This window comes from Monodelphis domestica, chromosome 2, assembly GCF_027887165.1.
Source record: "Monodelphis domestica isolate mMonDom1 chromosome 2, mMonDom1.pri, whole genome shotgun sequence".
Taxonomy (NCBI): Eukaryota; Metazoa; Chordata; class Mammalia; order Didelphimorphia; family Didelphidae; genus Monodelphis; species Monodelphis domestica.
Window position 1 is genome coordinate 99794750 of NC_077228.1, and position 14832 is coordinate 99809581.

Genomic DNA, 14832 nt, shown 5'->3' on the forward strand with positions numbered 1-14832 from the left:
AATCTGGGTTAAGACACTTACTAACTGTGTGACCTTGGACAAGTTACTGAACCTCTACTTGCCTCAATTTCCTCAACTGTAAAATTAAGATAATAATAAGAACTACTTTTCAAGAGTTGTGAAGATCAAATGAGAAAATATTTGTAAAATTCATAGTGTGGTGCCTGACAATGGGATATATAAATGCTTATTCCATTCCCTTCTCACCTCCCCCTACCCGTTTTGTAATCTTATGTATTTTATTTTGTGCTTTTAGAAAAATTGCTCAGAGAAGGGGTTAATTGTCTTCTCTAGACTGCCAAAAGAGTCTATGGTACAAAAATGATTAAGAATCTCTGGGATAAACATTCTATATTCTCAAGGAGTTTATACTTTATTTGGAGAATAGATATTCACACAAATAAAGGGCAATGAAGGTTATTTCAAGCAAGTTACTCTAGTAACTGAGTTGGGATAGGAAGATAAGAGAAGATATCCCCAGAGAAGGCAATACCTGACTTGAGCACTGATGAAAGACTAAGATTCTGAGAAGTGAATATGAAGTAAATTTCCAGCCTGAGGTGCAGCCTATGTAAAATATGAAACATGGGAGATGGAATATTGACTATACCAATACTCCATGAATATATGAAAGCGAATACTGTGAAAGAAGGCTAGAAAGGTGAGTTTAAGTCAGAGGCCCTTCAATGCCAAGATGAAGTCTCCATTGTATTCTCCAGCTGGGATAGGACATGGACAGATCCATGCCTTAGGAAGATTATACTGGCATCTGTGTTGAGAATTTATTGAAGAATGGAGAAAATAAAAATAGAGTGACTCACCAAGAAGGTATTGCAATGGTCATGGGGAGAAGGTATGAGGAATTTAACTAGAATGATGGGAATGTGACCAGAAAGAAAGGGAGAACAGGAATGGAAGGTTGTCAAGCCATGAAGAACAAAAAGGGAAGGAGGTGAAAGATTCCAAGTTGAGGACAATGATATATTGATATAGCTAATTCTGATGTGAAGACTACAGAGAAGATAAGAGTAAATAAGGCCAGAACAGGGGTGATGAACTGAGAGAATAGAGAGGGATAGAGGGGTACGTTATCTAATAAATGCTTTAAAATGCTTGTTGATTGATTGAGGGTTATGATGAGGATAAAGAATTAGAGTAAGATTCTGGAGGGATTGAAATGCCAGCCTGAGTAGTCTGTGTTTTATCCTAGAGGCACTGGGCAACCATTAAACCGTTTTGAGCTGAAGAGTTACCAGGTCAGACATATTCTTTAGGAATAGTGTTCTGGCAAGTGAATATAGGATTTATTGGAAAAGGGAGAGGCCAGAGGCAAGGGAAGACTGATTAAATCCCTTAAAGTTCCATCTTCTTTTGCAGTGTTTTCTCTCCAAAGAGGATGTCAGATTTCAAGTATTTCAAACATCATGGAGCATGTGGGAATTTTGTCTTTGACCCATGTGTTTTTCTAGGACCCATGAAATCATATTCTCTGGGCACCTGCTCTGATTACTTGATCTAATTTTGGTCAAACTCTTAGGATATAAAAACCGAAATGAATCAAAATTCATTTTGTTTTGAGAATTCCTTTATACCCCTTGGGATAGACTGACACAAAATGATTTAGAGAACATGGCCTTAGAATAATAAAGGTCATGACCCCATGAGGCCCCTGAGGCTATTCCATAAATTCATTTGTTCTTTCTCTTCATACCAGATGCCTGGGACAACAAAAGGGGACTGACTGCAGTCTTAACCCTACCTCTATTCTTTCCCAACTCACTAATGAAATCTCCTCTCTTGAAGTGGTTCTATAAAATAGTGTGCTCCTTTTTGGTTGAAAGGTATACTGTAAGACTTCAAGCTGCTACTAGTACAAGCAAAAAAAAAAAAGAGGTAACGTTAAACAAAATCTACAGGATGAGTTGGAGTTATAAGGAAGTAGGAGGCCAGTTGTGAAGGAGCAATAAAAGTGCTTCACATGGCACTATTTTGAAGTCAGTGCACTACAAATTTAAATAGCTAAAGTTATCATGAAAATAAGTAAGAATAATTGGGTTTACAGAGGTGGGTTTAGACCTGTGATTTCATCAGGGTACAGAAACTTCCTATAGGAAACTACATATTGGGGAAACTCCCTCCACTGTTGAAGATAAATAATTCATCTGTAACTAGTTTTAATGGTTTGCCTAGAGCCCTGTGAGATTGTGACTTCTCCAAGGTCACACATCTAATATGTATCAGAGGCAGAACTTGAAACTGAGGCTTCTGAAGTTCAAGGTCAGTCCATTATGTCATATTACCTCACTATGTGTCTTTTTCAATTCCAATAGCATTTATTAGGAACCGAGAGATGATTTATCTACCATTTATCTATCATTTATCTAATGCTCACTTAGAAAGCTATTAGTAGAAGAATGAGAAAGAGAATGAAACATAGGTATTGACCACATATCCCTGTAAAGATAGAAACCTTTCATCAGGTATTGCAAAGCTCATGTAGATTTAAAAGGCAGGTACACTCAAAACCAGTCTGATGGTTGTTTGGACGGTCCTGTGGTGAGAGTCCTGCACAGCTTCCCCTAGTTTCAGTCTCTGTCCTAGGAAATACAGTTAGCTTTGGGATGGTAGGGTTTCAATGTTCGATGAAACATGTCAATCACTTCTGCCTGACTTGCTCTTCTGGGCCATTGTAGTGCTTAGTTACAGTTATAGTCTTCCTGGAGTCTGTGACAATATCCAGTTGTTCTTTTCAAACATGGCATTTGACTGATTTGACATAATTCATGCCAAGCTCATGGAAGTACTATAATTTTTCTATACCACAAACTCAGCAGCAGCATGAAGACATAGAAGATACACACAGTCTTGTAAACTCTACAGTTTAGTCTATCTATCCAATCAGCAGAATGCTAAGAATCAGTTTTTAGGTATTTACAACATCAGGCTGTGGCATGGAGAGGGACATGACAACTATATTCAAGTCATCAAAGGATTGCCATGTGTAAGAGGCATTACCCACGTTTTGCTTAGTTTCTGGAGGCGGAGGTAGGAGTAATGAGTATAAATTGCAAAGAGACAGATTTAGACTTGATGTCAGAAAAAACTTTCCTAATAATTAGAGCTATCCTAAAGTTTAATAGTCTGTTTTGGGAAGGCATGCATTTCACTTCACTGAAGACCTTCAAGCCAAGACTGGATGATCATTTGCCCCTTTTCTGCACTTCAACAACATGCCTCAGCTGCATTCTCACCCTGGAGTTTCTCCAAATACCTAGAGCTTCTCTATCCTAAAATACCCCTTTCTACTATGGCCTTCTTCTTCTAGTGATGAGTTCCTCTCAATGTCTCCCTTCTGAGGAGAGGATGAGACCAGCTGTCCTTCATTCTCCAAACTTTGTTATCATGCTATGTCTGCTTCCAAGACCATTTTATTCCATTGGTGAGTTCCTCTCACAATTGATATTTTGGGAAAGGGCCAGGGCCAGTCATTCTTCATTCTCAGATTTTTCATTTCCTTCCTTTTTGTGCTTGGAATATACTATGCCCCAAGTGAATACCATCTCCCTCTTGTCATCCAGCTTTCATATTTCTTATGTATATCACTTTCCTTGTAAGAATGTAAGCCACTTGAGGGCTTTCTTTCAGTTTGTATTTTTATATCCTTTATCCCCAGATTTAGCTTAGCACAGTACTTAGTATATAGTAGGTATTTAATAAATGCATGTTTAATAAATGCCCATAAACATCATCAGCATAGGACTAAAATGAGTCCCCAATTTTAAAATAGTCCGCCAACATGTCTTTTGATCACATTTTCTCCTCATTTGGATAGGCTTTGTTCAGGATCTTAACTTGATCAGGCAATCTAATTAGGTAGGATTCTTGCAAAGAAAAAGTACAACTGAGTCTGACTGGCCTGATAAGAATGAAGCCAAACATCCTCAGAGTCTGAGCTTTTCCCTTTTAAGCCTGCTGGATCACTTCGGAGCATTGGGGCTGTCATCAGAAATGAAATTCTCTCCTAACAGGGAAAAGAGACCCTGACCTACTGTGAGTCATCCTGGGGAGAAATTATTTAGTAGAATAGAGCTACAATGTAAAGCTGAGAGAATGAATCCAGTCCAGCCGACAAAAAATTCTGCACCAGGTTTGAAAAATTGCCCAAACCTTCAGTAGTAAGATCCGAACAAGCACAACTGCCTTTTGAATCAAAGTCTGTACGTTTTCAGGGAACAGGCACTGGAGGGGCAGGGGCAGAGAGGGCACCAAGTGGCTGATTTCCTAGTCTGCGAGGGGAAGAGGGCACTGTCGGGATCAGCTCAGACGCTAAACCACACTGGCAACTCATCGGAGGATGTCCTCTATAAGCGACCATGGCTCTTTCAAGAATTAACTCTCTTCTCATCTTTTGCCTCAATCTGTTGCTGCTCCTCCATGTAAAAAGTAAGCTTGCTCCATTTATTGACATTTTGGTCCCTGCCATGGCTAGGTGGACACTTCTTGCTGGCAGTCACTGATGTGGGGAGGTGGAGGACCTGCTTTTATTTGAAAAGGAAGCCAAAAAGGATTGGTCTTAGAGTTTTGCCATTCCATACAATTGTGAGCCCTCTGATCTTAGCACGTGCATGGCAATTAAAGGATTGTGTCTAATATATTAGTGATCCTGGGACACAGAAGCATTTCAGCCTTTGATTTTGTGATTCACAGTATTTGTTTAGCTATGAAAATGATCCTAACAAAAGCTTCTGGAGGTGGGGGTGGAGGGTCATTGAGAGAGCCATACAAAAATAATCTATAATTACTTGCATTTGCCCAATGATGTATTATTCTGCATGCTAAAGCACATTTGCTCAAACTCAAAAATGTTTAGATGACATGTTTCCTTTAATTCCCTATTGCCTGATTTTCTCCCAACTACTTCTAATGAACTTTGAAAAAAACTGAAATTCATTTGCCAAAATCAAGGTAATATTCTCAGAGCTCCTGATTGACTAAATGATCATTTGCATTCATAAAGGCTTCACTAATGACACAATTGAGCTCTCATTTTCATCATTTGTGATTTGGGCTCTGGAAGCGAAGGGACTCATCCATTTGCACAAACTTCTTCAAATATAAGCAAAGAAAATCTTTTGGTCATCTTTGGGTTTCCTGAATAATTGTCAGGTGCATGCCTTTAAGTAAAATTGGAGGAGGCCAAATGGCCTCAGCTGTGAGTTTATGAAAGCCAGGCGCTGCCGAACATGTTGAAAATGAAGACAGGCAGAGTGTGTGTCTGTCAAAAGGGCTGTGTGATTTGTGTCTGTTGAATCTGAATATCAATAAGACAAAGCATAGAGCAGCTGCCATTGAAAAAGACTGCTTGGCATTAGCGTACAATGTGGTGTAATCTGGGTCACCTTCTGTTGCTGCATCAGTCAGATTGTTGCTTGTACAGTTTACAGTGGAACATAAATCAGAAATGGAACCCAAACAGAAGTGTGTGTAAGAACTAACCCTGGGTGGGCTGGAAGGATGCAAACAAACCAAACTCCAAACAGTAAGAGGCATCCAAATTTTGGGGGATAATAAATTTGAATCATTTTAAAAAACAAAAGCTACCTTGCTTATAAAGTTATGATATAATATACTATGTCTTTCTCATCAAACTTGAAATGGACATCAAGCAACAGGAGGTAGGGGGAAGTACGGTAGCTGGAAGAGAGATGAGGAGGGAGGCGGAGACTACAAAATGAAAGGGCAAGTGGATATACAGTGTATTCCTCAGCCATTCACATTTTCATTTAACAAAAGATATATCTATATTTAATAAGAACGACATATTTATTTAGAGCTCTACAGCTTGCAAAATGTTTTGCATACATTATTATTTCATTTGATCTTCACATCAACCCTTTGAGGTGGGCACTATAAACACCATTCTTACCATTTTACAGATGAGAAATCTGAGAAACAGAATTCAGGTGACTTGCCCAAGGTTACTCAACAAGTAAGTGTCAGAAGTGGGATTTGAACACAAATATTCCTTATTCCATGTCCAGATGCTAATTATTTTACAAAATGTATTACATATGTATCAGACGTTTAAAAGATAATCCTACTCTTAAAATGAGTATTTAATATCTAAAGCAATATATTTTAACTCTTGTCTGAACCTATAAACCTATTCCTCAACAAATGCAGGATTTCCTTTTTTTTTCCCTCAGTGCCTAGCATAGTTATGAGTACTTAGAAATGAACTTGTACTAAATAATTGGCATTTGATAGGATGATTGGATTTCCATTGCATCATGATGGGGATGCCAATGACAAAATGAATATGTATCAGATTAAGTTTTTAAAAGGGTAGACTTGCATGTCTTTTAATACCACGAGTTTAGCAGTATCTAGCACATTAAAAGAATCTTAGAAACTGCTTTTTAACTTCACACTGTTGCTGTGATCTCTCTGATCAGGTACCTTCAATATCAACATACTTGTCATCATCATCATCACTACCATTTACACAGCTCAAAGGTTTACAGAGAGTCTTATTTGTGTTACCTCATTATTGCCAACTAGATGAGATCCACTGGACCTCCCCATAATCTGGCCCTAGTCTACCTTTTTAGCTTTTTCACTCACTATACCCTTGTACAAACCATATTTTCCAGTTACTCTGCACTCCTTGCTATTCCCTAAGTGCAGATTGTGTTTTTTCATCTCTTAAATTTTGCTGATGCCATTCCTCTGTCTGGAATGCCCTTTATCCCATTATCCCATATCCCTATCAAAATCCTACCTTTTTTTTCCAGGACCAGCTAAATGTCACCTCAACTACAATTCCTTACTCCAGTATACTAGGTGAAAATGATTTTTTCATTCAATGCAACAAACATTTATTAAGCATCTATTATGAACAAGAGATTTCCAGAAATTTATATAATTCATTTTATAAATATTTACCCCCTATTTCTATGTGTATTTTCTCCCCAACTAGATTATACTTGATATAATTTCATATATCTCATAGTGCCTAGTACAGTGTTTTAGATACATAGTATTTAATGTATTTTGTTGACTGACTGAATGAATGCATCTGCTTTTAAAATATACTCAGTTACAAAACAAAAACATAACCCAGAACTATTTCATGTCATCTTATTTTGAAAGTATCAAGATGGACTTAATAAAATTCAACTTTTTTACAAGATTCATTTGTTATTAAATATATTATATATTAGTCTTGTGTGTGTGTGTGTGTGCACGCGTGTGCGCACTGTGTCACTAATTAAATCATTAACTCCTTGAGGGCAGCGTCCCTGTTTTATAAGTCTTTCATCTCCCACAGCACCTAGAACAACAATGAGCACATAGAACGCCTCTGACAAAAATTTCAAAGAAACACAAAATTGGAAGGGACCTTGGAGTTCATCAAAACCAGTTCTAACCTGGAGAGAATCCTTTCTACAACATTCTAATATTTGATCTCCCAGGTCCTGCTCATAAATGTCCAAAAAGGGGGGAAAAGATGACCTACTGAGACAGCCCATTGCACTTTGGGATAACTTTAATTGTTAGGAAGTTGTTTGTCCCTTACTTTGAGCCTAAATATTATACTCCACAACTTCACTCTACTCTTCTCCTGGCTTTGCTCTTGACCCTGGATTTCTCCCCTGTGTTCCAGCAACATTTTCATCTTGGAAGATCCCTGTACCATAGTGGCCCTCTTCTCCTGATTGGAGAGTTCCTTCTGGAACCTCACTTTAGAGGATGTGGTCAAGCCAGCAATGTTCACTCCTTTACAACTCTCACATTTTCTTCTCACTTCCTCCAACCCTCCCTCCACCCCAATCTTTGAACTCCCTTTTATTTTTTATGAGTTATCATTAGAACGTAAACTTATTGAGAGCAGGAACTTTCTCTTTTTTGTATGTATTGGTAATCCTAACAGAAGCACAGTATTTATGTCTGCAATATAAATACTTAATAAATACTTGTTGATTGAAACCCTTTTCTTCAAAGTTATACCCTCTGGAACTAAGAAGAATAGATCTACTGGGAACTCTTCCATATAACAATCCTTCAAATTTTTAAAGAGAGTAAGCATGCTGCTTCTATTTTTCCTTCTGTAGGCTAAACATCCCACAGTTTCTTTAACTGATCTTAATATGACCTAGTTGCTAGTCTTTCATCATCTTTAATATTCATTTGGACATGTTTCAGATTGTCATTGTCCTTCAGAAAACTATTTTTCAAAGCCAAATGCAGTACTAAGGATATGTTATGAGTCAGGTAGAATATAGTGGGACTATTGCTTTTTTTTTTTTGGACACCATTCCTTAATTAATGCATACTATTCAGGCTAAGGGTATGTTAACTCTTTTGGCTGTCAACCCTATTGACTCATATTGAGCTTGTAGGCTGCTGTGATTCTCATATATTTTTAACATTAGCTATTGTCTGATCACACCTGCCATTTGTTGATTTTATTGTCATTTATTGGTTGAAATTTTAGGTTTTTGCTTCTGCACATTAGAATTCAAGTTTCCTCAGTTTTGAAGAAAATAACTTTCTTCATTTTCTGGCTTATTATGGAAATACAGCAACTACGGCTATGCCATGCCTGATGATAAATGCTATCTGCCTTTCCTTTCCAGAACAGATTCTTAGATTACAGGAACTATGTAGGAACCCTAAGTTCTAGCTCTAGGAATAAATAGCCATTTCTTGTCACTTTCAGTAAAACTTGTTTGCTATAAATACATTTCTTGCTGATTTTTTTCCACTTAAATGTTTATGTGTGTTTGTACATATACATGCACATGCATCTGTAGTAAAATAGCATCATTTCTTTTGTTAAGCCTACAACTTTATTCTTCTCCTGGCTTTTCTCCTGACCCTGATTTCTTCGCTATGCTCCAGCAACTTTTTCACCCTGGAATATCCCTGTACCACAGTGAATTTGTAGTCAAAAGACAGTTCAAATCCTGACTCCTGGTAGTTGTGTGAACAAGCTACTTAGCTTCTCTGGGCCTCATTTTTATCATTTATAATATGGTATAGTTGGATCTTAAATTTAGGAGTTCTTAACTTGAGGACCATATGCTTGTAAATAATATTTTAATAATTTTATTTTGGCATAATTTGTTTATTTTTTTTGTAATCATTATTCTGAGAAGGGATTCTGGCACAAAAAGTTTAAGAACCTAAATCCTATAATCTTATATTATCTTCCCAATACTTTTCCTAACTAGCAAATTCTCAAAAAAGTTATTTTTTTCATAACTAAAGATAGAAAATTTCTAGTACTTTTAGACCAAGAAGAGAAAGTAATACCAGGTCAGTGACGATGAACCTATGGAACAGGTGCCAAAGGTGGCACACAGAATGCTCTCTGTGAGCATAATGCCGCCTCCCAACCCCCAGAATTCATTACTAGAAAGGCAGAGGGACTCAGACAGGTGCTCCCCTCCCTCTCTCCATTCTGTCTTGAGGATATTTTTTCAGCTCACCTGCCACTCTGCCCAGCAGCCTAATGGGAATGCTTTATCCCTCCCCTGTCTGGGGTAAGGGTAGGCAGGGGGCAGCCCCAAGTCTAGGGGGAGGGGGCCTGGTACTCCCTCTCTAAAAGGGTTGCCATCACTGTACTAGACTTTTACTATCAGGGAATCTTTGAAGTCCATGTGGTAGTTCTGGTTGATAGAAGATATAATTTTATCAATCAATTCATCAACAAACATTTTTAACATCTATTATATGCAAGCATTATGGTAGACATGGGTTAGAGAGACAAATACTTTCTGCCCTCAGGAAGCTTAATTGAATTGGAGAAGACAACTGGAACATACATAATTATGTACAAAATATAAACACAGAGATTTTTTAGAAAGGAAAGCACTAGCAGTTGGGAAAGATTAATAATGGCTTAACTTGGGAGATGGCACTTTAATTGGACTTTGATAGAAATCATGAGCTCCTTTTGGTACCTTGGCATCTATATTCCCTTGAGTAAGGACTAAAAGGATCTTTCCTATTCTAAATTTTTGATAACAAATAGTTTTAAGTTCTGCTTTAGTTCTTATAGAAGCAGTCAAAAAAAAAAGAGTCAAAAAAGTTTGGGAGTAGAAAATGAATTTATATGTAAAGAAAAACAATGGAATAAACTTTTGAGGGAGTGTAACATATTAACCCTTTCAAATATGAATCATTTTGTTCCCAAAAAGAGAAGAAATTATTTTTACATGTAAAGAAATAGTTTTTCTATTAAAAATGAGACAGAGGATTACTCTAAAATGAATGTACTGAAGAAGAACTGTGTGAGGGCAGAAAAATGAGGCTAGAGGATATTGTGGCACCTTAGCTCATTTGCATTTAGTTGCTTTCAGTTTTGATGTGTTGAAAGTTACAAAGTGATGAATGATAATAGCATTTATGTAGTCCTTCAAGGTTTGCAATACATTTTACATATATTATCTCATTTGATCCTTACAAGACCAATTTGAGGTATGTGCTACTGTTATCACCATTTTACAGAAGAGAAACTCATGCTAAGGGAGATTGTGATTTGCCTCTGGTCATACAGTGAATAAATGACTAAGGTAGGATTCATACTCAGTCTTCCAACCTGAAAGTCCAGTGGTCTGTCCACTACTCCATCTAATCACCTCTCAAAATTTAGCTGTTTGGTGACTATGGGAGGATTAAATAAGGATTTTTGGCTTCATAATTGCAAGAAAGTTGGATTTTATGAGCTCATAAGAGAAAGATGAGTCACTAACCATAAGGAAGCTCCAATTTGTGCAATCAGAAGCAGCGAACAACTCAGCAGGAGAAGAACAGATAGGGCAGCAGGAGAGGTGTTAAGAAGAAAGTACCAGGAACAGTCAGCTGACAGGAAGACAGCGGGAAATTAACTTGGAGCCTGCTGTTTGGGAGAGAAGCACTGCTTTGTTGATTGGCTGAAGAAAAGACTGGCAAAATGAGTTTTGTGAGACTCAAATGAAATGATGGACATAAAGTATTTTACAAATGTTAAAAGCACTATATAAATGCCAATTATTATTATTATTAGCCTAGAGACAGTAGTTCTCCAATCTAGCAATTATATCATTCCCTAAACCTTTCACTGTACTCTTGCTAACTTCAATCTCTATTTATTGAGCTATATAGAGAAATGCTGGTAAATGTTTAAGAACTGGGCTCTCTGGGGAAAAAATTGTATAACACTTAAAACTAGACAATTAATAAAAGAACGAACCAAACCCTAATTTGTAGCATTGATTTCTGGGATGTAAATACTCTTATTAAGTATTTAACAATTGGCTCTCACAAGTGGGTTAGAGCTGGCTCCAGCACTCCTTTGCCTAGAAGCTTGCTGTTTGAAAGAGAGTTGAACTCTGCTTCAATTGTGCTATTACTTTCAGCATCATCCACAATCTGAATGGGGTGAAACCACTCAAAGGTACCTGGTTGGTCTTTTAAAAATTATTTTATTTTAAAGTTAAAGGAAAAAAAACCTTACTTTCTGTCCAAGATAGAAAAGTGTTAAGGACTAGGCAATAGAGATTTAAGTGATTTGCTTGGAGTCACACAACTAAGAAGTATCTGAGATCAGATTTGAACCAAGGACCTGAGGTCTATAGGTCTGGCTCTCTCATCAACTGAGTCACTTAGCTGTCCCCACCTGGTTGGTCTTTGCTGCTTCATGATTCAGGACATGAAAGAAGAAGAAAGATAGGCTTTAAGCTGTTTTGAAGTAACAACAGACATGAAATTGGTTAGATAATTCAATATCCTGTTGAATCAAGAACTTATCATCTAATCTGTATTTTCCAGAGGATCAATTTTAGGAGTTTTGTAGTACTCTGACTTAATAGAACTACTTGTCACCATATTGGCACTCTTTTAATAGTGATTGGAAATTAAAAGATTTTATCACTGTCTAATTTGTTTGAAAATAGAAGAGGACTGATTTTGCCTAGCAGGAGAAGAGTGAGGACCAGAGGGAGAACAATCAGCAGAGACATGGTTTCAGGTCATAGATTGCTCTCAAAGGTATCATGGATATCAGCACCAGAATGATAGATTGTAAATTGACCTAAACATAAGAGGTTACCTTTCTAATATACCTGGCATTTGATTTCTGTAATTGTGTGCTCACCTTTCACCACAAACACTATGCATTGGTAAGAAAGTGTGATCCCAGTTTATTGTATGAACTGTTATTTTTTTTTTATTACTGCATCTGCTTCATCTTGAATAATGGTAATACTCCAATTATTCTTGCTTTTGTTTTACTGTTTAGTAAGTTTTTTATGTTTAATAATTAAAGATGTTGTGGTGACTTATTTTATTAGGTGGGGTTCATAAGCTACAATCATGAATAGTAAGAATATATATCCCTCTTGACTTTGTTGCCTTTAAGGTCCTGAATAGTAGCTGCCTTGTGGTGGCCCTTCTCAGAGAGAAAGGAAATATTAATACCTGAACAGACACTTTATATAAGTAGCCCCAGTTGCTGATTTGAAACAATATATAGATTGATAACATCTATTTGTTAACCATACAGTCACAGAATGTTCATTGAAAATATTACCAGTTTATAATGCAGAATCAGTCCTCATATTCCTCTGAAAGGAGTTGTAGACATCATCTGGTCTAATTCTTGAATTTTATAGATCAGAAAACAAAGGCCCAGAGATCTTTATTAACTTAAACAAGAACAGATTAACCTCCTATTAATTCATCAAGTTGTTACCTCATTAGATTTTTGGTGTCATCCTACAGAGACAATTACAATTGCATTCTCTTTTATGCATAATTATTATGTTTGAGATTTTTGAAAGTTTATGAGGATTAGAGAAAAACTTTAGTTCACTATCTTGGCCACATCATCCAGAAGCATCTTTTCTAGGCTTTCAAACATATCTACATCAGTAGATCATCATATGTACTAATTTCACGGTCCTTCACCAAGTTGGTTGTCCTCCCCTGGGCAATCTTTGTTTATTAATATCGTTTGTAAAATAATATATCCAGATCTGAATACAATAGTCAATTGTGAAATGATGAGAGCAGTGTTTAGTAGGATTATTTTCTGAATGATATGATAAAAAATTGAGTAAGCAGTTTCTCAAATCCTTATTAACTGTCAAAACTCCACAATCTAAGAATTTTAGAAGAGGCATCGCCTCTCCTAATGCTGCCTAAAATCAAATTGTCTTCATTGAATGCAATATCAAACTACAGACTCATTTTTGAACATTGATTCCATTAAACCCACAGAAAATGTCTAAATGGTCCTCTATCAAACCACCCCTTTCACATCTTTTATTTCTGAAGTTGAGGTCTAGAAACTACCCAGTTTCATTTTTTTGAGATTCAGCCTTGACTTTCTAGTCTGCCATGATAAAATCTAATATCCTGTCTGAGTCTAAATCAGATGATCAACTCAAGAATTCCAATAGAATCTTTAGAATCCTCTGTTTTACAAATTATTGATGATCATAACCTATAACACATGCTATTCCTAGGTGGTATTCCTTCCAAATACCAAGAATTTGTCCTTTTTTAGTTTCTAAGATCAGATGAGATCAAGTGACCCAAAGGCAAAGCTCCGTCTTCTGTTTGTAATAATGGAACTATATAGAGTTCTTTGAAAGAGCATCTGCCTGTCCATTCAGTCTATGTAACTAGAATTAAAGGATGCAATAAAACATTGGAATCATCATAGTTTAATTGGCTTGATCATGAAATGCATGAATTCGCATCAGAAGGATGGACCCCAACATTAAAGAACAATCATCCCTCTACTTATTTAAATTCTACACATATAAAAATATTTGAGTCATTAGCATTTTTTTCTGTAGATGAAATGTCCTTCAATATGTTGTTCAGCGCCTACACAATTGTTGCTGTGAGGAAAAAGAAAAACTCTTTTGCTTCTTTGTAAATAAAATAATTATCTCATCAGTCATCAGCAGCAGTCTATGTTTTGCTAAGGTTACCTGCTGGTCTCCTGGCTGTAGAGTGACTAATTTCCATTTCTCTTTTACTTAATTCAAAGCAGGTTATTCTAAAGTGCAGGCATTGTTATTGGGTTTTTCTCCCCTCAAAGTTGAAAAAAGTATTCAGATGATCTCTAGAAATTATCAATAATGGTTTCATCAAATCTTATTGCTCTTTGTGCACAAAACCAGTTTCTATAGATCCAGGAGGAGGGGACAGAAAGTCAGCAGTTCTCAGTTTGACTCACTATTTCACCATTGATTTCTAAGGAAATCTCTATGGGCCCAAGCTTCTCATTCTATAAAATAAAGATGATGAGACTTGGCACATAGCTCTCAGGCAGTGTTGCTGTGAGAATATAAGTCCTTTCTGTTTGTAAAAACTCTTGGAGTAGAGATGATCAGGTAAGAAAGGTTACCAGGACAGACCATTGTCCTAAGGGCTGTCTACGTCTCTCTATTTTCAAATGGAGTTGAACAAATTTGCACATTATTTATTCAATGCTATAGCTACTAGAGAAAATGCCCAGGAACCAGGAGCTAATGTAGGTAATTTTTGCTCTGCAGAAGTCATTTAGTGAATTTGGTAGGTGGTTTGTGGTTTTATTTGGGTGGAATAGAGAGAGGGAGAAATCCCACCCGTGATTTCACTACTGTGGAAAATTCCCAGAATGCAAACTCCATTCAGTGATACAAATCAACAACTCATTTGTAACTTCTAATGTTAGGGAGTTGTTTAGGGACACTGAGAAGTTAAGCAATTTGCCCATGATTACAACCTTTCCAGTGTCAGAGGTAGGACTTCAATCAGGCTACAAAATCTTCCCCCTCTCTATTACATTGA

The 14832-nt window shown here is 36.8% G+C and overlaps 1 protein-coding gene across 1 annotated transcript in view; it reads left to right on the forward strand.

The window, feature by feature from the left end:
* Positions 1-4159: 4159 nt before the first annotated feature.
* The window catches only part of CRB1 (crumbs cell polarity complex component 1), a 227487-nt gene continuing 216814 nt past the window's right edge, over positions 4160-14832 (forward strand). Inside the window, exon 1 of the mRNA XM_056815688.1 lies at positions 4160-4443. Coding sequence (XP_056671666.1) covers positions 4374-4443 — 70 coding nt within the window. The 5' untranslated portion in view covers positions 4160-4373. The remainder of the gene's footprint in view (positions 4444-14832) is intronic.